Below are 26680 nucleotides of genomic sequence, written 5' to 3' on the forward strand. Positions count from 1 at the left end.
CTTTTCCTTATTTAGGATTAGTTTCTGCATCAAAGGGACGGTGGGCCGACCATGTGGCTAATTGCAGGAGAACATTTTCCACCTCCACTAATACTATACTTGGTTTGCCTAAGCCCAGGAATACTGAGGTTGTATCTGCTACTGTTAAGATTTTCAGAATTCAATGTATTCAAACTGCTACTTATGGCGCAGAAGTATGGGGATTTACTAACAGTGGCTGTGTCCAGGAAGAAGAGAATCGACTTTGTCGTACAATCCTGGGCGCCCCTATTTCAATTTGCCATATATTGAAGACTATATTAAAGCCCGCCCAGCATTATTCTGGCTCTGAGTCTGGAAAAATCCTGCGGCCCAATTTACCAGGGAGATTATATCTGATTGTCTAAAAATGTGACAGGGGGAGGGAAATACCTTAGCTGGGCGCTGTTTACAAAATTCTAACCAGCGTGAACTTCGAGCAGTTATTTCTAAACCCCTCAGACCTTGGTAATATCAGTAAAAAAATTCCTCCAAATGGCCTTATACGCATCTTACAGGAATGCTAGACTTGATAAAGAATCTAAAAAATCGTCTGTTGCCAGATACATGTGTATTGAGAATGTTTCCCATATCCCATCTGGCTACCTTTTAAAACCCATTAGCCATTGGTAAAGGGGTTTATTTTTCAGTTTAAAGATTGATATCATGAAATGTATGCTTTGTTTTCCATTGGGTTATAATTTTAATCTTGATCACCTTCCTTACCCTTGCAATAGCCAACACAATCAATCTATGCTGCATTTTCTATTTTTTTTGTAGTTTTTATCTGATACTTACTAAAAGGTATTTGATACCTTTTTTTAAGAGAAGACTTGTGACTGATTACAAGGCAGTCTATAGGACGGTTATTGCTTTGGAAGATGAGCTAATTTTTCGGGTTGGCTCCTTCTTGAAAGCGGCTGTGCATACCTGCAAGTCTATGTGCCCACGTGATTTTGCTCTATTCAACTGGTTTTCATTTTTTGGTATATTAATATTCTGATGAAATAGTTTTTTCCAATAAGTTTTCCTCTATGCACTTTGTATTACTGGAGGATCAGTTTCTAAATTGGAATTTTTTAATATACTCCCAGCTGCTGCACAAACTAGTACTGTAAATGTTGCTGCCTGCTTGTATTTGTTATGGATATATATTTTTATCTGAACATTGTAGATGTTGTTTGTTTGTTTGTACTTTTATGGATATATATCTATATCCGAATAAAGATAATGAAATGAAATGATAATTAGGGTCAGGACGGTAAAGTTAGAGGGTTGGGTCACAAAACAACCTCAATAATCGGTCTTGTGAAAGGTAGGGAATCCGGTGTCTAATGTTTGTTGCTTGCCCTCCAGTGTTGTATTAGCAGAGGTCACAATGCAACTCTGCCTTGTTGAGTAGATAAAGATAGTCATAATTTTGGTGTAGTGGACCCCTTGTACACTTGGCACACAGTGCCACAGCACATTAGGCACTAAAAATACTACTTTAAAAAGGTGAGATCTGGATTTCTTCGACGGTCTTAGGACGTCAGCGGCTGGAGCTCCGAGTGCAGACCCTGTGTGACAGAAATGTGGGTGGTCTGTTATTGTCTAAATTGAGGTTGGCCATGTTCATACTGACTTTAAGGAAGCACAAGTCATTCCTCTTCTGGAAAAAACAGGCGCAGATGTGAAGAACCGTAAAAACTTTAGGCCAATCTCCCAGCTCCCTTTTCCTGGCAAAAGTACTGGAACAGCACATGCTGAAATCACTGTCACACCACATAGAAGTAAATCAACTTCTGCAAAACGAATAAGGCAGGTTTTAGGCCCCATCACAGCACGAAAACCATAATCTTAGCAGTAATGGATGAACTCAGGGCCGATAACAAAAAACCGAATGCCCTGTTTCTGCTAGACTATATGCGGCATTTGATACGGTCAACCACAACCGACTTTTGTAGAGGATTTCGGAGTTAGGCATCCAGGGAACAGCCCTTAAATGGCTCATGCCTTCCTAACTGACCGTTCACAGAGAATATAGCTAGCCGACCAGGTGTCCGACGCCGGCAAACTCACATGCTGGGTCCCACAGGGCTCGGCATTGTCCCCCCTCCTATTCAATGCCTACCTCCAGCCCTTGGTGGCCGCTCAGATGAACATGGAGTGCCAGGTCTATAACTAAGCGGACAATACTCAAATTATCATCCAGATAGAAAACTCCCCTTCTGCCCACACACGACTGCAGAACATTTTAAAATACACTGTCAACTGGATGATTGCCAATTCCCTCAAAATCAATCCTGATAAGACAGAGGTACTAACCATCACCACAGACACCAATCCCTTGAGCGACCTCTTCTGGCGACAAGAGTTGGGCACAAAACCTGAACCCGCCCAGGCCGTAAAAAGCCTGGGCATCAAAATTGATGCCAAGCTCTCCATGACCCATCAGGTATCAGCTGTAGTAGGAACATATGTTGATCTGCTAAGACAGCTACGGAAACTAGCGCCCGTTCTCTCCTTTGCATCACTTAGAATGGCTGTATTGGCCATGATAGTGTCACAATTGAACTACAGAAACTCTCTGTACATTGGCCTTCCAGAAAAATTGCTTGCTAGATTACAGGTTATTATGAATGATGCCGCCAGACTGATCTTTAGACTTCCTGAGGAGGACCCACACCACCCTCCTCCTACGCCAGCTTCACTGGCTTCCGGTCAGGCAGAGAACTAAGGTTAAGGGCATCTCTATCGCGCACAGAGCCATCTATGGTCAGGCCCCATCCTACATCAAAGATCGTCTGATAAGCTACACACCCAGCAGGTTACTCTGTTCCTCGGAAGCAGGCCTGCTGGCCTGTCCCTGCTTTAACATGGGCTACAAAAGAGGTAGAGCCTTCTCAACTTCTATTCCTCAACTTTGGAACGAGCTGCTGTAGAATTTGCATAAGAAACATGCACTCCTCCCTTTTGGGAAGAAGTTAAAAACACTCCTTTTTGTAGAAGTCTGGGGCATAACTTAATCAATCATTTATTTGCCATGCGCTATGGTAGGGCTCTCTCTCACAGAGCTTAGAGACCCGGCGGTGATTATGCGCTTTACAAGCTGCAATTACAATTACAAATGTAGATTGTGTATTTAAAAAAACTGAAGCTTTGTTCATAAATCAGTGCTGATGGTCATTCGTTATGTGTTATTTTATGTTATGTTATGTTAAGGAGTGCTTGTAGAGCGCACTGTCACCGTGGGTTTCCTGGCGCTGATCTGATGCTGAGGGGACAGAGGAGTTTAGCTGGGTTGTGGGAAAAGCCAGGTTTTTAGGGATTTACAGAATTGGATAAGAGAGTTGGAGGTTTTGACCGAGGGAGGGAAAGAGTTCCAAAGTTTAGGGGCCAAATGTGCGAATCTCCGACCTCCAGATCTACAGAGTTTGATGGAGGGGACAGCCAGGAGATGGAGGTGAGATGATCTAAGATTACGTGAGGGACAGTAGGGCCTGATGAGGGATTTCAGAAAGGCGGGGCAAGGACCGGTTAAAGATTTGAAGGTGAGGCAGCCGATCTTGAAGGCTGCCCTCGAGGTGACAGGGAGCCAATGCAATTTGGTGAGGAGGGGTTTGGCGGATTGCCATTTCGGGATCCCGAAGGCAGGTCTCGCCGCTTGGTTCTGAACAATTTGCAGTCTGAGGAGAAAAGATTTAGGCAGACCGTGATAAATAGAGTTCGAGAAATCCAAGCGGGAGAGGACAAGAGCCATGATGACTTGAAGCAGGGCTTCGGGAGTCAAAAGATAGGCCACCTTCCTGATCCTGCGCAGCTGATACATGCAGGAAGAGACCACCATCCCCACCTGAGGCTTGAGGGATAGCTCGGAGTCAATAGTGACCCCGAGACTTTTCACCGAGGCCACAGGGATAGGGGGGGGGGCAAGCTCTGCCGGCCAGAAGTGCGGACCCCAGTGGATAGAGCTCTTACCCGGGAGAAGGAGCTCCGTCTTTCCGGGGTTCAGTTTAAGTTGGTTCTGGCACATCCACTAGAGGATATGGGACATGGCTGCCTGGAAATTAGGGATAGCAGAAGAGGAGTTAAGAGGAAAGATGAGTTGCAGGTCATCAGCGTAGTTGAAGACGGTGACGTCCCACTGCCTCAGAGAGAAAAGAAGGGGTCGAAGATAGAGGTTGAAAAGAAGAGGAGATAAGGAGGAGCCCTGAGGGACCCCGCAGAACGAGCGCTCCCTAGGTGCCCTAAAAGTGCCCAAGCTGAGAGTCTGAGACCTCCCGGTCAAGAAGGATTTGACCCATGCCAGCGCCAGGCCCTGGATGCCGGCCTGCTCGACACGGTGGAGAAGGATGTTGTGGTCCACCGTGTCGAAAGTGGCCGACAGATCTAAGAGTACCAAGGCCTGGGGGGTACCCTTGTCAGCGCCGTCTCTCAGAGCATCCAACACGGCCAAGATCACTGCCTCCGTGGAGTGGCCGGGTCTAAAGCCGGCCTGGTTGGCCTCAAGAAAGTTGGAGCTCTCGATGAACCGTGGGAGACAGGCGTTAACTGTTAAAAACGTGGCATAATGTGGTGGCTTATTTGGCTTGACTACTTGTAGGTAAATGATTGGTGATGTTTGACTCTCCCTTCCCTCTCAGTGGCGGTTTAAACAGCCAATGCCAGGGGCAACTTCTTGACTTATTGCATAGAATGTCTGCTAATTACTTACGTGAATATCTTGCAAATGTTCAATGGCTGAAAGACAGAACATCATTTATTTTGATTCTGTCTATGGTGAGAGGTGTCACTTGATCTATTTTTCCCACTGCATGGAAAGATCACTGATAGCCTGCTCTCTGGTTCAAAGGCCGATTTTGAAAGTTGTCAGTTTTGCAGTTTTTTCAGCCCGAAAGAGTTTCTGGTGTGGCATTTTCTCTTTTTCACCTTGAGAAGCTTGCTTTTTCCTTTATTCTCCCTACCCTTGACTGACCATAGATGTCAGGAAGGCAGTACTTTTTCAGGAGGAATTTGTTCTTGACTAATGTAGAACTCGGTGCCATACCAACTCTTGGGGAGATAGGCTTTAGTCCTCCATGTTTGTAGTAAACTTGGTCAGGTTGCTGTTACTAACCTTATGTTGATAGTTTTTGAGAAACCTTTGTGCAGTGTGTCCCGGAATTTAACCTAAACAGCAAGCATGCCTTACTCAAGCCATACCTATGCACTTGTTGTGAAGTGTGCAAATGCAAGAATATCCTTGGGGTGATAAGATCATATTTCTTCATCCCCTAGATGAGATGTAAAGGGCCTTATAGGGTGTCCTACTGCCTTTTAATGTATATCGATTGCTGTCTCATTGTGTCCAGTCAAACAAATCAAAATATCTTGCATTTCCTCAATAGATTTAATTTGTAAAGATATATTAAATAAAAAAAATATTTTGTGAGGTACTCAGCATTGTTATCTAAAAGTCGGTTATGAAGTTCTCTTGTTATACTGAATAAGCAAAAAATCTAAAGGAGGGAGTGAAGAGGAAAAAGGTAGAATAGTCCTCCTTTTGATACGGTTATCCAACATAGGAATTCTACCATGTATTGTGTGAATATATATGCACCCATGTGTGTGCTGCTATTTTTATTTGAAGTGTTTAGTCACACGTGAAAAATGGTGCAAAAGGATCAGAGCTCCTTCTCTCAATTTGTGAGAAGGGCAATGTTACAAAACAATTTAAAATACCACCCTCATGCACTGAAACCTGGTTCAGTGTCATGCTTCATCATTGGGGTCTTCCCGCCCCTCTATGGGATAAGGCGTGCTATGACTTATGTAGACGCAGGAGCACTTTATTCAGTGATTGGTGAGTATGTGTAGTGCATGGGATCATGAAAAGAAAATGTGAGATGGTTAAACATTATCTGGCTAGTGGAACGAAAATAATTTATTGTCTTCCCTGGCTAAGAATACTAAAAGTGGGGAGGTGTAGGTGGTGCACTGTAATGAGTCACCTCCTACAAGGTCGACATGTTTCAGAAGCCATCCCCTTGGCTTTCTTCCTCAGGACCGAAAAAACTATCCCTGTAACACGTCAATGGGTGATAGAAAAAATTTACATAAGCCTGATAGTCACAAAAACTGTCCTTTGTTCCCTGTTATGGGAGTAGAAAAATATACCACTTGTATATCTTAAGAACCTGAAAAGAAAAATATTTTGGATAAATCATAGCTTTCATCATTTATCTTTTCTATTCACATCACCAGAACGTGGAAAGTGTTCAGCTTGTTTGTGCTATATTTCTCTTGTGCAACCCTGTTGTAGGTAATGGTGCCATTTGGTAAGTACCCTCTACTCATAAATCTAAAAGATCACTCCTTGTAATTTCTAGTGCCCAGTATCACATTTATTCAACACTCTTTCATAAATATGTATCTCCTAGCAAGATACATCCTATGTTACAATGCATTCATACATAAAGGAAGTATTTGTACACTCCTATTGTGCCCCAAAAGGTTACAGATTGATGTTCACAGCAACTGAGCACTCGCATTCATACTCCCATGATGAGCCTTGGAAAAATTGGGAGATGTTTGGCAAAAGTCTTTGCACTCATCCTTTTTAAACTGTGATCTCATGGTGTGTCTTTTTATAAAATAATGGTGTTCATGCTCTAAAAAGAGTGTGCCATAATAATACATAAATCTTTTGGAACCCAAAATCCATAAGGAGGAATAGAACCACCCAGTATGTATAACAACTTTCAACACAAACTCCAATTGAATCACAAAAATAGTAAACAAACACTGGCGAATCCTCAACAGTGGAAGCATCAATCTACCAAAACCTATCTTCTCTCCTAGAAGAGGTAAGAGTGTCCGTGATTTGGTGGTACACACCAGACCAAAAGAAAGAAGAAAAAAACAGACAATGCAAACCACTTTATTGCCTCCAATCTCTGGGCATCATCCCTGTAGAATGTGCAATGTGTGCAAATTAACTAAGAAAAGCAAATAAATCTTGTTCCATGATGGGACCAAATGGGACCAAAGAAGTTTCACAACATGCAATTCAAAAAATGTGGTTTGTCTGATCACATGCCTGTGTCTTTTGGAATACGTAGGAATGACCACCCGCTCTGACAAGGTAAGGATAGGGGAACACAAAAATAACATTGAATGCAAAAAGAGTACCACCAAAATGGCAGCCCATGTTTTGGAAAAAGGCCATAAGTGGGAAGATCTCTTGTGGACAGTAATCAAACAAATCCAAAACGAAAGGTATTTGTTTGAAAAAGAACAACGGTGGGTGTTCCGTTTGAGGACTCATGAGAAAGGCCTGAACGATGAGATTCCTTGGAACCAGCTCTGATGTATACAAAATCTAACACAGGAATCCCCTGGCAATTAATGATCAACCAAAACAGTAGCCTGACTCATAAGGAGTATACAGTACTACAATCACCCCCATAACTAATACTGAACAAAGAGGAGGTTTATGCCGTTGGAAACTGTTTGTCTTCCTTTGTAGAGAAACTATAATTTCTGAAACCAGAGTGTACGCACACTCTACTTTTAAATATACATGGTTTTTGCTCTTCAATCCTTATCCTCTGACAGGAACATGTTTTCAGTTAATATTTTTCCAGCCTCGGCCACATACATAAATGCACGTCTGCGATGACTCCATCCGTGCATCTCTAGCGCAATAATTTGTTTTTTGTTTAATAATTCCTTTGAATTCAACCTCCATTTGGCCCCTTTTAAAACTCCTCCATAATAAGCCTCAAAACAAATATATGCTTGCTTTTTCAACCGATTCAGTATTAATCGTACCAACAGGAAGTGGATCAAAATGAACCCTGTTTTGGGTCCATTTACCGGCAGCCATCTTTAAAATTGCAAGGTCTAGCTTTTTTTCAACCGATTGAGTGTTAATCGTTCCAACAGGAAGTGGATCAAATTGAATCCTGTTTTGGGTCCATTTACCAGAGGCCATCTTTAAAATTTCAAGGTCTAGTGTTTCCAGCCACACCCGTTTCCTATCAAGCATGCCTCCTTGCACTTTAAAACACCGGGCTCTGACAAACCTCAGTTAGGTTCTGACGAGCCACAAGAAGGTACTTCCTTTGGTGATCGTGCTCCTTCCAGCATGTAAGTAGGACAATGGCATGTCCTTAAAAAAGCCAAAGAGACCACGCTTGTTTGTTTAAAAACGACCCTGGTGTCAAAACCTTGTTTTTTTCTTCTGTTCTTTTAAAATACCCACAGTGTCTATTTGATGGCATCCTACACCGCTCGTGCGAGCTCATGGAGCGATAACGATTAAATTCTAAAGTATGTATTATTATGGCATGTCCTTTTGAGAGCATGAAAAACATTTTTTTTATAAAAACACACCATGAGATCACAGTTTAACAAGCATTTACAATGCAATGGTCTCGGCATCATTAAAGGTAGAGCTATTGGCATTGCTCATGACATTTTTTTTTTTTTAAATCATCAATGGCATTGTCATTTACATTGCCAATAGCTTAATAGTTAAACAAATGGCATTGTCATTTACAATGCCAATAGCTACACCCTACACAGAGCCACCCTCACACAGACACACTCGACAGCACTCTGCACTCTACAGCACGCAACACTCTACAGCACACAGCACTCTACAGCACACAGCACTCTACAGCACACAGCACTCTACAGCACACAACAACACTCTGCACTCTACAGCACACAGCACTCTACAGCACACAGCACTCTACAGCACACAACACTCTACAGTGTGTGCGTGGTGTGTGGTGTATGTGTGTGTGGTGTATGGTGTGTGGTGTGTGTGTGTGTGGTCTTATGTGTGTGGTGGACTTAGTTTGAGTGTTCGTTTCCTGCACACTCACACACTGCCCCTACACATTCACACACTGCTCACCCTGCACACTCACACTGTTCACCCTGCACACTCACACACTGCAGTCACTGTCACTCTGCAATCACTCTCACTCTGCAGTCACTGTCACTCTGCAGTCAGTCTGCACTCACTGTCACTCTGCACTCACTGTCACTCTACACTCACTTTGCACTCACTCTGCACTCACTGTCACTCTCGCACTCACTGTCACTCTCGCACTCACTCTGCACTCACTGTCACTCTCACTCTACACTCGCACTCACTGCCGCTCTCGCACTCACTCTGCACTCACTGTCACTCAGCACTCACTGTCACTCTTGCCAAGTGCCAGGAAACAATATGCCAACAGACATGAAGGCCTCAATGCGCCTTTACACGTCACTGAAAGCATGCATTTTGTGGGCTGTTTGTGAGGCTGCCTTTAAACACGTGGCAGGAAAGTCAACAACTGTCCATATGGGGTTAGTGAATAGGGGACTCTCTGCCACAGGTATCACACAAAATCCACGGTATTTCCTCATCTTTTTATTTTATTTTTAATTTATTTTACGCAACCAGTGATGCTTCTCTGTATTCCAAAATGTACGAAACTTCAAATATTCGTTGCAATAAAAATATAATTTACATATCTTCTCCATAGACAATACATGTGATTTAATTTCACTGTCATTATACGTCAGCACGCTATTTATCAGCAAAATGATTGTCTATATGTATGTTTCATAATTATTTTGTATGTATTTGTATTTTAATGCCCCTTGTACGCCCAGCGGCATTTCTGCTGCAGGCACTCTCCATTAAGCTAAAACATTTGACCTCTGATCTTTAAGCACACTCCCCGTCACCCACCACACCACTATAATGACTGTTACTACCACTGCTAGGAGATAATGCTATTATTTTCATGTTTCCATCACCGCTGTTAGAAAGATCTTCATTATTATTGTAATTTTTAATGAAAATAATTCTCATTTTGCTAGTTATTTTTGAAATAATGTAGGCGGTAGTTATTTTTGTAATAATGTAGGCGGTTGTGCGTTGGAGCTTTGGTGGTCGTGTGTTTGCACATCTGGACTGGCAACACCGAGGAAGAACAGCCTAATCTGAGTTCATCTTTAAAACGTGCTTCTGAAAGACGGATTGGGTGTGGGCAGGGTCGGTCGCATGTCAGGAATGTATTGGACACGAGCTGCCCTATAGAATCATACACCATTAATATCCAGATACTACCTACTTATGGTAGAGCAGCCTACACACTGAGTAAGGAATACTGTATTACCTGGGAGTTGGTCTCTCCCGCCACTAACACCCCTCCCCCTTCCGGAATATGAGAACGAGCGCGTCCATTAAAGTACCGTTGACCAGCACTATTGTTTCCAGTTATTTCTAAAGGTGAGTGGGGCGGGGTCCCAGGGCTGGAGACAGATCTGCTGGCTTTGCCTTCCAGATGGCCTGGCATCCTCTTTCAGCTCAGCCCTTGGGCCGCCACGCTTCCATTGTTGTCGGTTCAGCGGCCTGAAAGGGCCGAAGTGTGAGAAACTCTGAAACCTCGGGACTCACACCCTCCGAGGGCGGGGCAGCTCCCCGGGTCCCCTGATTTTACGGACCCTCTGAGTCCAAGCCTTGGCTACAACAAGTCACCCCTCCCACCAGGAAGCCAAGGCCCGCTGAATCAGACCGAGGCTCGGTGTTTGTGCTCAGGCCGTAAACGTAAACTATACAGCGTGTATGGCCTTTTACATAGAGGGTTAAAATGCGCTCTAGCGGCGAAGTTGGACACTGCAGTCTGGAGACATGGACGCTGATCTCGACTGCGACAGTTCACCAAAAAAACGTGTGATTCTGGACAAATATGTGTAATGTATATTTGTTAAAAATTAACTGACCCTGACCCGCTTCCCAACTCTTCACCTCAAGGTTTTTATAATATAACCTTAACCAGACAACACTCACCACCACGCTGGTCTCTGTGAAGCAACTCATGTTTTAGACTTTGTCTTTCAATAAAGCGCCTGTTTCTAAGCACTTCATTTTTGGAAGATGGTTCCCGGAGTAGCGTGTGACTCACTGAAAAAGCGCTTCAACTCCTCGTCAGGGGTAGTAAGCGCTATATAAATGCAATTTCAATACAATACAATAAATCACATTAGAATATTACAAAAAGAGGACCTCAAGAAGCATGTTTACTGTATCTAGACGTCTATTCTTGAAGTTAAAAAAACGAAAGCAACTAGGAAGCAGCTCACAAGGGCAAGCAAATTACCATAATGGAGCGAATATTCAGGGTGGAGGCTCTACATTTTCAGGGTGGAGGCTCTACATTTTTAGGGTGGAAGCTCTACATTTAACAGTCACCTGATCAGGAATTAAAATCTTTATAGCCGACTGAGAAATCGTATTCAATATTTACACAGGAAATAAACTCGGAGTATGCTAGCTTCAATGCCAATTACCTTGGTTCTAGCAGATGAGCAATGGCTCTAAGAAAACGGAAAGGATGCCACTGAAAAGTGCGACGCTGTAAACACGTGTGCAGGCTGATGCAAGAACATTAATCTTTCAACAAAGCAGCTTACACCGAATACCACAAACGTGGTCTGCCAGCTCCCGGCGGCGGCTCTCTCCCAGGCGGCGGCTCCAGCGGCGGGGTCCTCTCCTCTCGGGGACTCCTGCTCCCCGCTGGACCACCGGGGCTCCCAGCAGCTCACGGGAGCCCCGGGCAGCATCCGGCCATCTTCTCTGCCGGCTCCTCTCCTCAGGCGGCGCTTCGCAATCTCCTCGGGCCGGCAGCCAATCCCAGCGCGGCCCGGGGAGTGACGTCACTAGGGAATCCCGGGCCGGCAGCCAATGAGAGCGCGGCCCGGGAAATGAGTTCACGGGGTGTCCCGCAGTCCCGCCCCCGGCCTGCCTGACTTCCTGGTCGCGGCCGGGCGGCAGCGGGGACAATTTCGGGCACTTTGCGGGGCAAATGCCGGGTGGGCACCGGCTTCAATTAAACTGTAAAGCGAGGTGGCCACTCGCTCGGGAGCCACAACCACTGTAACAATGCCGCTATCTGCCGCCATTGACCTCGGGGAGGCAGGATGAGACGACCGATGTCGGGAAGCGAGCTGCAAAATGGCGGATAAAAGCTCCACGTTTTTTTCGGATTTGGGGGCGTGTTCTTGCTGTTCAAGGAGGCGTGGAAAAAAGTGGAAAGAACAGCAAGGAACACACCCCCAAATCCGAAAAAGACGGAGCCTATTCTGAGAGACAGCTCTCTCCTCCAATGGCTGGCCTCCATTTAGGAAGCCAGCCAATGGAGAAAGAGCAAAAAGAGGGAGGGATAAATGCAGCACTCCAAGAATCATTAAATCTCCGACTTCCGGTTTCTGCCTTACGGCAGAACCGATAGTCCTCGACCTAAAAAGGACGAGTGCACAGACTTTTGCCAAACATCTCTCAATTTTTCCAATGCTCGTCATGGGAGTATGAATGAGAGTGCTCAGTTGCTGTGAACATCAATCTGTAACCTTTTGGGGCACAATAGGAGTGTACAAAAACTTCCTTTATGTATGAATGTATTGTAACATAAGGTGTATCTTGCTAGGAGATACATATGTATGAAAGAGTGTTGAATAAATGTGATACAGGGCACTTGAAATCACAAGGAGTGTTCTTTTAGATTTATGAGTTGAGGATACTTACCAAATGGTACCATTACCTACAACAGACTTGCACAAGAGATATATATCACAAGAAAGCTTAAAACTTTCCATGTGATGGTGATGTGAATAGAAAAGATAAATGATGAAAGCCATGATTTATCCAAAATATTTTTCTTTTCAGGTTCTTAAGATATACAAGTGGTATATTTTTCTACTCCCATAACAGGGAACAAAGGACCGTGTTTTTGACTATCAGGCATATGTACATTTATTCTATCACCCATTGAGGTGTTACAGGGATCGTTTTTTTTCGTCCTGAAGAAGAAAGCCAAGGGGATGGCTTCTGAAACATGTCGACCTTGTATGAGGTGACTCATTATAGTACACCACCTACACCTCCCCACTTTTACTATTCGCAGACAGGGAAGACAAAGTATTTTCGTTCCACTAGCCAGAGAATTTGTAACCATCTCACATTTTCTTTCCACGATCCCACGCACTATACATACTCCCCAATCACTGAATAAAGTGCTCATGCATTTACGTAAGTCGTAGCACGCCCAGTCCTGTAGAGGGGCGGGAAAACTCCAATGATGAAGCATGAAAGGGAATCAGGTTTCAGTGTGTGAGGGGTATTTTATAAATTTTTTTAAACATTGCCCTTCCCACAAATTGAGAGAAGGAGCTCTGATCCTTTAGCACCATTCTTTCATGTAGGACTAAACACTTCAAATAAAAATAAGAATAGCAGCACACACGGGTGCATATATATTCATATAATACATGGTGGATACCCTATACAGAATAAGCAGCAACCTACTTCATTATCATATGAAATCTCTTTATTGAGGTCATAACTACAACTTCACAATTGCTTTACTAACCTTCTTGCTTTCTCAAATTTGCTTGCAAGTGCACCATTTGGCCATTTTATTTCATCCAGGGGTTGGGGCGGGGGGGAATATCCATGTGAACCCTTCTAGCACAGTCGGGCTTGCTCGCCACAGGACACTCCGAATGAACTTTTATGACCCACCACTTTCAAAATTAACCAGCTGGCACTGAACAATACCCACTTTTCTGCTTATATCCATTTAATTTCTCAGTGTGGGTTCAGTGATTGTTAGGGGTTTGATACAGGTAAAGACTGTCTGTATTAGGGCATTAGTTATGCAACAGGGCTTCAGTGTCTGGAGGAACTTTCTTTTCTCTGAACAGTTATATACAGATTGAACACTGTGTGCAGGATAGGTTACTCTTTCATCTGTAATTTATAGTCAACATGAACTGTGCTACCCGTGAAGTGAATGGTATAGGGTCAATGTTGCACATAACACATGCTTTCTTTAACTACGGCGGTTGTATTTATGAGAGTACTGATGCGTCATACTATTCTGAGCTATTTTGCATTTACTTCCATAGATCTTAGGCTCTACTCAATTAAAAATCAATGTGTACAAAAGAAGCTTAGATGATGTCATTGGTCAGGTCATCAGCAATGTCAGAAATAATGTCAGAGAACATGCATGAGTGATGTAATATGAAAAGTTAGTTTTTTCTGTGAATTTCTAAGGTTTTAAATTTGAAAAAAATATGTTTTTATCACATCTAACTATAACGTTACTTAAATCTTTGTGTTAATTTCTAGGTTTAAAAAAAATATATAAAAGTAATATTTTGTTACCATACGTGAAGCCAACCCCTGCTGAACACAGTTTGGCCCTGCATGGCAGGGGTTTGGCCACAGGCCCTTGTGGTTTTTAAAGAGTATGGGGGTCACTTGGCCTCCCTCCTTAACCCGATTACAACCATGGGAACCTATCCTCTGGGTTCTTTTTTTTCATGATAGGAAGGGGGGGCATGGCCTCCCAGCCCTAGCCTTATTAGGCCCTGGAGACTCCATCCCTCGGCTGATTTATTTATTTTTAATTAAAAGGGAGGAGGTCACCTGGCTCCTCTCCCGAGCCTAATTAGTCCCAGGGGATCTCATCCCCAGGGAAGTATTTTTTATTGAAAGGGGAGGGGGGAATCACTTGGCCATTCTCCCCAAGACTTTTTAGGCCCTGGGGGCCCCATTCTTTGGTGCCGGCACTATTAACCCCTTCGACGCGGAGGACGAGCTGGGCTCGTCATGGCGTAGCCTCCTCGCACGCCGATGACGAGCCCAGCTCGTCACGTAAAGTGCGTTTTTTAAAAACCCAGCGTGCAAGCGGAATTCCGCTAGCGCGCATGCGGTTAAAAGTGGATGCCCTGGTGCCCACCCACCATACACTACCCCCAACTGGCTCACCTCATGCTTCACAAGTCAACATTGCTACCGCCTGCAGGAAGCCACTATTAATGCTGCTCCCTCCGGGCTGGAGAAATATTTTGATCTGTTTCCCTGCCCGCATCAGTGCAGACCCAGAATAGTTGCTCCCAGTTGGCCAGAGCATTTTTGAAGATCCCAACGGCTGAGAGCATTTTTAAAGCTCTCGCCAGATGGGAGCAGACTTCGTGTTTGCTCCAGCTTGGGGGGAGATTCAGAAAATGCACCAGCTAAGCACAGGTTTCCTAATGTGTGCCAGTGCAGGCAGGGAAACCATTATGTCCCGGGTTTAGGCTCCCCAGGAAATAGTTAGTAAACAGAATGGGGTCCACCGGGCCTTTAATGGCTCGGGAGAAGGGGCCGTGCTGCGCTCCCCCTTATTGAAATCGGCCCCAGGGATTGGTTTTCATTCATTTTAGCCCGAAGTGGGCTCCCTGGGGCCTTAAATGGCTTGGGGCGGGGAGCCACACGGCTCCCGTCCCTGAATACACCCCTGGTGGTAGGCTCTCCGGGACCTATAATTAATTAATGAGGCTCTGCTGACATTTTGCCTTTTGGTTTTCTTTTGCTTCAATATTTGCCTATTTGTTTTGGCCCAGGGGGATAGGGGAGTCCCTCTGGGGTATCCCCATCCCAGCCACCATGGGGCCTAGGGGGCCTCCTTATATTGTTCTTCACGTTTTAACTTCAGAACAGAGGACAAAGTCATTGGGTCCTGTAATGGCTGCCAGCAACATATTTCTCATGTTGCAGGCAGCCAATTAGAGATAGTCCAAGGGAAATAAAGCTCACTGGGTCAATCAGAAAGCTAAATGTTTTAATTGGCGCTCCAGCCAGCATCTCTTGAACGCAACTGCGAAACTACTGAATGAATTTACACCAAAAAGCACAATCTACTTACTAAGATCTAGCTTCCTGCCAAAATTGGTGTATGTTCGTAACAGATTTTGCTGTAGCCCTGCCTAAAGAAGTCTGTGGAAAACGAATAGGGATTTTGTTTTGGGTCCCCCTTTTTTCATAATGTGATTGCTGCATGCCTGTGGAGCTTGTAGTCATTAGACAGTGATCAGCCAATAAGAGCTAGGGAAGCCTCAATGTCCTTGAGGACATTGTATATACAATGTAAATATATATATATATATATATATATATATATATATATATATATATATATATATATATATATATATACTGCTCCTGATTTCCCATCATGTAAAAAAGCACTCATGCAGCAGCGCTAAGGCACAAGCCCTTTAATATGTATGGACCACAACCGCCATCCAGATTTCTTTCACAGCCGTTCCGCTATATTCGCCTGGCGTGTTTCAAAGTTCAAAGACTCCTTCCTCAGAGGCTTAGCGGTTGGGAAAGTGCACAATCTGGTCACCCACTCCCTTTAAACGTCCTTAATTGCACGCACCTGAATGGTCGAATATTCTGCAAAGTCTTGTGGGAGTTGTAGTGCCAGAAGGATACAATCCGCTAATGGATGCACATACATTTGCTGCTGAGCACATTCAAAGCCCTCAGATGGGCCTCTGTCCGCAGGTCTGGTCCTAAATCCTGCGCTTCTGCCCCACGTTGACAGCCTGCCGATTGCCCAAGCTTCGTGGCCTCCTGGCTTTCCGGGGTGGTGCTTTTTCCGCGGTTGAGCACCGCGTATAGATCACTGCTCCTGATTTCCCATCATTCTTAGGCGAATATAGCGGAACGGCTGTGAAAGAAATCTGGATGCCGGTTGTGGTCCATACCTATTAAAGGGCTTGTGCCTTAGCGCTGCTGCATGAGTGCTTTTTTACATGATGGGAAATCAGGAGCAGTGATATATATAAGCGCTGGCTTCACTTCAATAAACCTCCTTTGCACCAGCACTTTCTTGGGTCGACTCTTTGTCACTGTGGAACTGGCAGTTGTCTTTCTGTATGTATATATATATATATATATATATATATTGAAACTAAGTATATTCTTCTACTTAACACGGAGGTGCCTAATGGACTTAACGTGACAGAGGACCTCCACACTTGCTTGCTCTAATAATACATGATTGGGGTGTGTGGTCTCCCCCCCGTGAGTAATATCCTCGTCAATCGCCCGGCTGGGCGATGGCTTGGGTGGACCTCGAGGGGGCTGCGAACACACACCCATCATTATTTATCGATATAATTCGTAATGCTGCTTAGATTGAATCATCAATTTTGATTATTATTCTCACTGTGCACTGGTTTTAACTTGTTAGGAAATTACAAGGAAATGCATATAACAAATTTCCTAACAGTTGTGGTTTTGGTTATTATTTAGGGTTGGGTTATGGGTCATTAAGACCATCCTCACATTTATTTACTTTCTGCACTAAATACTAAGACATGGCATTTGTGGCACCCTAATGTTTGAATCGCTACAAAATATGTTTGAATTGTGATTGTTTTTGTTTTAAATGAATATGGAGTCCGTCCCAAATTTGGGGAGAGAACAACATTCTAGTTCGAACTTGGATGTAATTAGGATTAAGAGGACCGCTCTGGACCATCCATTCTTAATCTGCCAGGTTGAGAAATATTGATTGTGGACCCAGGGACTGATTAGTATGCACAATTGCACAGTAATGCTGGATTTGCACATATATTGATGATGCACTTTAGCACGATATGCACTTTATAGAGTAAGCACGCAGCACTTTATAGTTTCTTATTCGCTGTCCCTTGGGCTGAGTCTCAACTCGGAAACATACAGAGCGAGCTGGTATGAAGGCTAGAAACATAATAAAGAGGTTTTTATAGAACTGTTCTAATATTTTTAACTGTTTTAGAAACCGAGTTTATTATCCAAATGGCGGTCCCATTTATCTTATCCTAACTAATCATGCATTAGGACTCTTCATTTAAATCATGAATTTTAAAACAGGTATTTTACAATGATTTCCAAAGAAACAAGTAATGGATTTTAATCTGTAATGAACATATTATTTTTAGCGAATTTCACATGCTTTTTCTAATGTATTTTACATTTATTTTGAAGAATTATGTATCTTTGTTGGGTGCTACGCCAAGTGTTTCTTCTATGTTTACACGCGTTTTTGCACAGGTAATGTTAATTTTATCACGTACTAGCACTTTAAAAGGTGTACCCGGAAGTTCAATCGTTGTCATGTGAACAAGGCTCCGTTGAGCCGAAACGTCTGTGACACTTTCTGCCTAATTAAAGTTTGTAACACCTCGAGGTCCGTGTCCGGTGTCCTGTTTGCTGGCTGTGGAAGTGCTGGAGCGATACGGAGTTCACGATATATATATATGTATATATACCACGAACTTCCAAACTCTTGCGTCTAGAAAAACGGCAAGCACTCAGATGTTGTGATCAAAAGTTAATTTATTTCCGAACCCCCATCACCCCCGATAGACGCGTTTCGCTCACAGGCTTCGTCAGTGTCAGTATTGTGCAAACTTTCTCGCCATTTTAAACTATCCGCCCTCCTTCATATCATCAAAATAGATGACGGTCAATTAAATTTTTCGTGGCGGCCATCTTGTAGTGTGTTAATACAAGGGTTTTCACAGTGTTCAAAAATGACGACAGATAAAGTGCTAAGTGCAGAATTAAAGGTGTTTGACAACAACAAATATATTTACCATAGAGTGCACACTTTTGATATATCATATTAGGTACCATGTATTTACAAATAATTTCTGTCCGTTTGGGTTCCTACCCATTCGTCGTGTAGGGGTGTATCCCCCAATTCATACCACAAACGTCTGTGCATGTATTTCTTTACATATATAGTATATTACATTATAGAGCCCTATAAGTCCTATACAAATATTTACAAGTATTATCTACACAGCACTAGAACAGTTGAATTACAGTTCTTCCTTTGTAGCCCTGTATGGGCTAGTAACCAAAGAATGTATGGTACCACTATTTACATATTCATATATGAAAAAAAAAATATATATATATATATATACACACACACGTATGATTAGGGTAAGGGCGTTTTTAAGGTTATGGGGTGGGTAAAGGTATAGCGGGTAAGGGCATTTTTTGAGTTTACAGGTGGGTGAGGGTATTGGGTGGTTTAAGGGTATTTTTAGGGTTTAGAGGTGGGTAAGGGGATTGGGTGGTAAGGGCGTGTTTAGGGGTGGGAAAGGGTATTGGGTGGGAAGGTTGTTTTTAGGGTTTTGTGGTGGGTAAGTGTGCGTAATGTTATTGGGTGGTAAGAGCATTCTAGGGCTATGTGAGTTTAGGGGTTGATATGGGTGTTGATATATAGGTTTTGATTACTTGATCTATACTTACAAATGTAGTTGTAAAGGCATGCATGGGAAAGGCATATAGGTGGTAAATCACGTAGTATTTACAGAGTGCAGCTTATCACCCCAGGGGTTATCCAGACCCTGTGCTGTGGGTCTCAGTCGAAGAGCCAGGTCTTGAGTCCCTCCCTGAAGAGGTTAAAAGAGAGTGCAGTGCCTAGGTGGAGAGGAAGGGTGTCCCAGGCTTTGGCAGCGAGGAGAGAAAACGAGCATCTTCCGGTGTGGCTGCGTGTTATCTGTGGGAGGGTGAGGTGTGCGTAGCGCACATTTCTGTTGGGTTCGTGGAAAGGCATGTGGTGGTTCATGTAATGTGGTCCAGTGTTGTGGAGGGCTTTGTATGCATGGGTCAGGAGCTTGAACTGGCATTTCTTCTGGACGGGGAGCCAGTGGAGGTCTCTGGGGTGGTGGGGGATGTGTGTTCTCTTGAGCAGGTTGACAACCAGTCTGGCTACTTGGTTCTGTATTGTCTGTAGTCTTTGCTTGAGTTTTGAGTTCATGCCAGCATAGAGGGCGTTGCTGTAGTAGAGTCAGCTGGTGATGAGAGCCTGTGTCACAGTTTTATTGGTGCTGGTGGGGAGCCATCTGAAGATTTTTCGGAGCATGCAGATGGTGTTGAAGCAAGCAGATGCAACGGCGTTGACTTGGCATCTCATGGAGAGTTTGCTGTCTAGAATCATGTGTGGTAAAGGCATACATTGTGATGTGATACAACGGTTCAGATATCACCTCAGTACAGATGCTCTGACAATGTTATTACAACACGTAGCCCCTTGTTCTGTGACTCAACATGCACCGCTTGTGTCATTTTGTTAAGTTCAACATTTCAATAACCTTGATAATGGGTATTTAGTGATTAAAAATGTACTTTTATAACCCCTTGAATGCTCGTGGCGGCCGGGAGCCGTCACACATCACGGTGTGCGTGTGCATAGGACGGGCCCCGGCCGTCCGAATCCCGCCCACTAATTAGAAACCCCAAACAGCGCGAACATTCGCACCGCCCGCAAGGGGTTAAATTCCACAAGTAGACATGAAATCGATCAACATTACAATTTAGTCAATAAATTCTGAAGCACAACAACGTTCAAAACGATATGTGAGACTTCAATTGTATGTATGCCTCAATGGTGAGAATGTAACTATGTAGTCCTCAAAACATGTGGGCCTTGGTTTAGCCCCTCAACAAATGGTCACGATCCTTCTAAACAACTTCTCATTACAAACAAAGGGATTGATTCACAAAGGTAAATTACACTTTTAAGTGACTTTATACTTTGTAGTAATTTTACATCTTTTGGTATTTACAAACGTTGAGTGTAAACTTACAAGTCTCACCCCCACCCCCAGAGTAATACAATTGACTTACTTTTGTGTGGTGTGCGACATCCCTGCCTCCGTGACCCTCTCCAAACCTCTCTTACTTTTTCCTAATCACATCCCCTTTAGTAGCAAATCTGCACCTTTTCCCGCCCACTCTCCTGGGTCCCTCCCACATTTGCTACTAAAATGTGGGGAGACTGCTCTCATGGCAGAATATTCCGCATATATAAGTGTAAGCAAACATACATTTTTAGTACGTTTTTAAATATAACAAACCTACCGTATTGCAGTTTGAGAATCAGGCCCTATGAGTTTAGCTATTTCAGTAAAGAAAATACTTATTATGGCTCTTATCTAGTGCTTCTGAGTTATATGAGTATCTGTAGAAAGCCAAATATTTACCTGCAAGTCCAACCTTCTCTTTATTGTTCCTCCCAGTGAAAACTCAGGAGCCCAAATCAGCACAATTACACCTTCATCCCGATTAGAACAAGTTCCAGTGGAATCACTTCTGAAGGCTTGAATTGGTGAGGACGAAATAGGCCTTCCACAATTAGTTCCCTGGCCAAACTAACACTCAATAAAGAAGCAATGACACAACCTACATACAGACTATTTTAGCCATGGACTTGGGCACCCCAAATGCAGCATAAGAATGTTTATGTGCAATCATATCTACAAAATCTCTATCCATTTTTTAAATTTTATTTAGACAGTTTCCAGACGCTGTCACTTCCAAACAAACTTCTTTACTGTGTAGCTTAGCATTATCAACGTTCCAAACAAAATTAGCATCCAGTCAGCCAAACCTCATTATCATATGTTTTCAAAGCTTTACTTATCATATTTCTACAAAATAAAAACAAGCATTTTCCACTTACTCCAAAAGTGATCAAGAACATGAAACACTGAGTAACTATCAAGCAGCATTGCATGAGTTTACATTACACGGAAACACCAATATGTGCTCCGCTCAAGATCAGCGGAGAGTGAACAATATTCTATGCGTCCGTGTGGGTAGCCCTCCCCCAGGAGAGCCTTTTGTTGATTGAACACCACAATTCATGAAGATGACAAATAACTAAAAGTACCAGAGCCAGGTTTCATACTACCCAAAGAAACTCATTAACATTGCTAAATATGTTTTTGTCTTAGAGCAGGGTGTAACAATAGCTCAGAGGAAGTCTTGACCAATGCAGACAGGGGGTCCTGAGTCAATCTAAGAGATAAGGAGCTTGGGTAAGAGACAAGTTCAGGCGAAGGGCATCTAACCACAGCTTTCCCGACAACCGACCCAAATGAGTACGTTTGGGGTCCCCGCAAGGTATGTCCCAGCAAACTTGCTTAGGTCCTCCAAATGTTTATACCAACAGTGTGCAGGACCATGCCATGTCACAAACGTCAGTAATAGAAGATCTGCTTCTTGGGTGACTGGATTTGTATTGTTATATGAACGTTGGTTAGTACTGTAGGGAAAGGTAGCTCCTTGTAAGATATTAATAATGGTTCATCTTTAAACTCCAATTAATCAAGAGCAATTTGCATTCAATGGGTCACATTATTGAGCATCTCTCAACACAGATCACAATTCGGCTTGCTACTTACTTTCCCTGAGCGCTGGTAGGGAGAGGACCAACATATTCCAGCAAGAGAATTAAAATGTAGGTCACACAATAATATTCAACCACAACAGTGATCAAAATAAATGGGAGAGAAGGTCATTTATGGGGTGTTCAGCTATCATTTACCAGTAGGCCTTCATTACCCCACTGCGGTGGCAATACAGCAGCCAAGGACCTACTCTTCGGTTTTTTAAGTTGATTATCTAATTTAAAGAAATTGCAGTTAAGCGTTAAGTCTTCTGGAGACTCCAAGTAGTGTTTGCGCATGAAAAATCAGATTATCAGCATAAATTAACAGGTGACAACTAGCTTTAGAAAAAATGTTTGTGCTTCATATAGGACAGCAGGTGAGGGTTCAAAATGCAGCTCTACTTGACTCTGCTCTAACATTTAATCCCGCTTGACTTCAGACCCTCATTGCCACAACTAATCCTTGATCATGTATCAGTATTTAAGTTTTGGGTAAGAGACAACATACGTCACATATTGCAAAAGTGGTAAACTTCTAAAAAGCAATAGTCATCCTTATTGAAGGTAGGTATTGCAGGATTCTCCTCTATTGCTTTCCCGGGCATATGGGAAAAGGCCGTAGTGGACTTCACTCTTTGCAGAACTATTTTAGGGCTAGGAAGTCACTGAAAAGAATAACTGTTGATGCGACCCTACCCTGCAAGTCGCTACATGAGTTATGCAAAAATCTTGACAAATGGGGGAAATCATACTTTGTCTCACCTGAAATACTAACCAGTACCAGAGGAGACCAAGCACCAGAAACTCATTTTAACATTGTTTGATAAAAAGCTAGACTGTCTCATATACCTGTCCTTTTCTTCTTACTAAAGTTTTAAACCTTTGCTTTGCAAGTCAAATGTTAATAGCAACTGTTTTTAATTCACCAATTACAAACTAGAGTTGTAGTCTCCGGAACCAGTATAACATTTAAAGTACGATGAAGGATGGACAACTTTTTAGACGTGTCTTGGTCCAGGTTTTGGATTTGCTTAGCCCGAAACGAGATTGACTGTATTAGTGAACGAGCTCAAAGTGCACTTACCTAATCTGATTTTTTCTGCTCTGTCTTTGAGTTCCGTTACAAGTGCTTTCATTCGTTCATAATTCTCCTACAGAGACAAAATCAAAATAATAATTCAGCAGAAGTGCGCATAGGAAAAAGTTCTAAATTATACAGCAAACTAGTCACACAACAGATAGCCACTTCCTCACATCAGCATTCTGCACTCCTTTCTTCCTTATTAGAATTTGCTCACATTGGCCTGTGCTTGCAAATGGAGAGCACAGGTGGCCTCTCACCTCCTTGCACCGCATTGCTACTGATAGATCATTAGCGTCCAATGCTGCCATCATCAGTCTAAACATGACAGTGCCTCTGAAACACAATTCAGCCTCTACTACTGTAGAAATCACCCTATGCTCTTGCATTAGGATGTATGCTTCTAAAATGGTGGAGAACTTACTTCCCTGTACTGAGACACGAACCTTGCCCTTTTACTCCAGACCTCTTGGTGAATAGTAACTCGACATTTCACTTGTGAGAAGGAAAGATACATGATCATTTCTGGAAGAGATTACAAAAAGGTAGGCTTGGGTGGAGGTAGGGGGGGGAGCAGAGCATTTGATTTTCATACTGAACAAAGTAAATGCGACTTCACCAGCTAATTGCCAGCTAAGCCGCAGAGAGTTGCTTTCATTATACCAAAGTATAAAACAATGGTTATAGGCAACTGAAATTGCTTTTAGATAGCTCCTACCACTCCTGGTGAGGAATTGAAGCACTTTACAGCGAGCCGCAGACTACCTGGGATCCCAAAATTAGTTGTCATTCCATTGGGCAGTTATTGGAATGAGTCTATTGCTTGTAATCACAAAGGGACAGTTAGAGGAAACAAACAAAAGCACATCCACTTACTTACACAATGAAAACACAAAAAGGTGATTGAGTGTCCTAGGGAATCCGATGAAAGAATTAATTTTCCCAATGGGAACAATCATAGCCTAAGGGTTCAACAAAGATATCTAAAAGGGTCATCACATTCACAGCTTTTTGTGGCATGCTCCATCCTAGGTGACCCTCCCACTTTTTGACAACATCCAAGATTCAGAAATTTCAAAAACGTTTGAAAACATTCTTATTAGCAGGGTTTATCCCCGTATTCCAAACCAGACTTTCAACCAAAAAGAATAGAAAGATCAAACAGCTCTCCCAATACATCTTTTTCTTCGGAATCAGTGCACAATGACACCAATTACACAACATCTCGATCCAGGTGTAAACAATGCCGAATGGGACAACATTTCCACCAACCATTGGGTGAACCACAGCATCAGCAACCATTCTTTGGATGGAATCCTAACAAGGCCACCCACCACTGCCTCCTTTGGAAACTTCGATTGGTTTCAGCCCCCCAGGCCTTTTTTGGCAGTAGAAGAGGCAGAGGAAAGAAAAAAGACTGGACGGTTCAGTGCGGAGCACCAAATCACCAAACAGAAAAGGAGTCTTCCCCACAACTGGGGACTAACAGGTAGAGAATACTGTGATCAACCTCAGTGACCACATACTCTCAGAGACTCAACTGAAATTCTGGTCAAAAGCAGCGCTGTCGCTAGAGCGGCCGCAGGGCTGCTGGGTTTTGCCAAAAAGCTGGGTGCCCGCCCCATGGAAAGCATCATTAAAGTTTATAACTCCAAGTGTTTATCAGTTGCCCAGTATGGCTCGGTAATCTGGGGATATACCAGCCCAGCTAAAATACAGACTGTAGAGAATAAATTTTTGAGATCCTTGCTCTCTGTCCCCCAATCAACTTCGACCTTTGCAATACATACAGAGTTAGGTGTGGGCTATATCTCAGATTTATTAAAACTAGCCCCAGTGATTGGATGGATAAAAACATGGCTCAATCAGGAGCTTACCTTAAATCATACCATCTTAAAAGATTGTTTAGCCCTGGATAGAGCCCTCTACATTCCTTGGTTAAGATACGTTAAAATGCAGCTTACCTTGGCAGGCCGTCCGGAGCTCTTCTCTTCTCCAGAGGGGATAACTTATGGCGATATAAAATCAGTCAAAAACACCCTGACAAATTTATATGCCATGGAAAGGGAAGAAGTAGAGCTAAAAAAGATTATGGTGAGGAAATATTGTATGCTCTCCTTAGCTCCAGGAATGGAACCTTATCTCCTTTTTACTACAAATTCCTATCATCGCTTTCTCTTAACGAGATTCCGCTTTGACTTAATTCATTTTGTACTGGGTAACTTCAAATCTTGGTCGCGACCTGAGGATGCCGATCCATGCGACTGTGATCACTTCTCGATACAGGACACGATGCACTTTATTATGTTCTGCGGACATTACACCGAGTTTAGGAAAAGTTATCTGCTCCCTATTTTACGTCACCAGGGCTTTATCCAGGTTAAACCAGCCCTGTTGTTCTTGCAGCTCCTCCCCAATGTACAAGTAGCTTTCTCAGTGGCTAGTTTTTTGGTTGCAGGTGCACGTCTAAATAAGCACCGCACTAGGCACAGGCACTTTATCCTTGACAAATGAATTTCCTCTCTTCTCCATTTTCCTAAATGAATTGTGCTCAATAAACCCTTCTTTTTAGCTTTTTAGATATTTATGTATGTTGCATACGCAGCTTATCTGTTTTTATAATATTGATTGAATGTTTTAGATTTGTTAAATTGTTTTGTGCTTCAATGAAATTGTAGTGTAACCATGTTATGTAACAATGCTTGCTCTTTTATGATTTTAAATAATCGAATAAAGAAAATTGACTGACTACTCATCAAGGGTCTAGAGTTTGGCCCCACGCCAAAAAAAGACATTTTCGAATAAATGGGCTGAATTATTTTGTACAATGTGCCTGTTTTGTTTCCCAACAGTAAACCTATAGAGGATAGGAACACTAATACTGGATTGAAAAGGAAACCAAGGTTTAATCCTTTAACTAGTACTGTGCCAGTTGAGGTATTAGCGTTTGAACAGGCAGTGGAAAAAGAAGTGGCTGAGTTGAAAAATATCAATATACACAGTTTTCATAATAGCTCAAGAGCCAAACAAGAAGCACTAGTCAAACTATGTGAAACCTCCCACATGGTGATAAAAGAAAACAGCCGACAAAGAAGAAGCCATTGTGGTTATGCCCGTTGATATGTGTAGACAAGAATGTTTAAGATTGATGGGAAATATCAAAAATTACAAACAAACTGGATAGGGACCCCACACAAGACATTAAGAAAGACATCTCCTTTATGGTAAAAAATAAAAAAATAAAAAGCAGAGGAGAATAATTGTATTACCAGACAGGAGGCAGATTTTTTTTGTATGAAAGTGACCAAAGGTCCCGTACTTTTACATCTTACCCAAGATGTATATAGGAAATTTTCCACCCCCAGGTTGTCTAATCTTAACTTGAAATGGATCTATTTCAGGGCCCCTATCTAGTTTGTGGACTATTTTCTGAGACCTTTACTAAGGACTATGTTGTTGTATATAAGAGACACAAAAGATATCCATAGAGCAGGGGTCTCCAAACCGGTCCTGGAGGGCCGGATCCATGCCAGATTTT

At 43.0% G+C, this 26680-nt stretch overlaps 1 protein-coding gene across 1 annotated transcript in view; it reads right to left on the minus strand.

Annotated features, from left to right (window-relative positions):
• The window catches only part of MCCC2 (methylcrotonyl-CoA carboxylase subunit 2), a 264869-nt gene that overhangs the window by 214769 nt on the left and 23420 nt on the right, over nucleotides 1-26680 (minus strand). The window contains exon 2 of the mRNA XM_086960805.1: nucleotides 23146-23212. Within this exon, the coding sequence (XP_086816931.1) occupies nucleotides 23146-23212 (67 nt within the window). The remainder of the gene's footprint in view (nucleotides 1-23145; nucleotides 23213-26680) is intronic.

The sequence above is a fragment of the Lissotriton vulgaris genome, chromosome 3_1, assembly GCF_964263255.1.
Source record: "Lissotriton vulgaris chromosome 3_1, aLisVul1.2, whole genome shotgun sequence".
NCBI classification, from domain to species: domain Eukaryota; kingdom Metazoa; phylum Chordata; class Amphibia; order Caudata; family Salamandridae; genus Lissotriton; species Lissotriton vulgaris.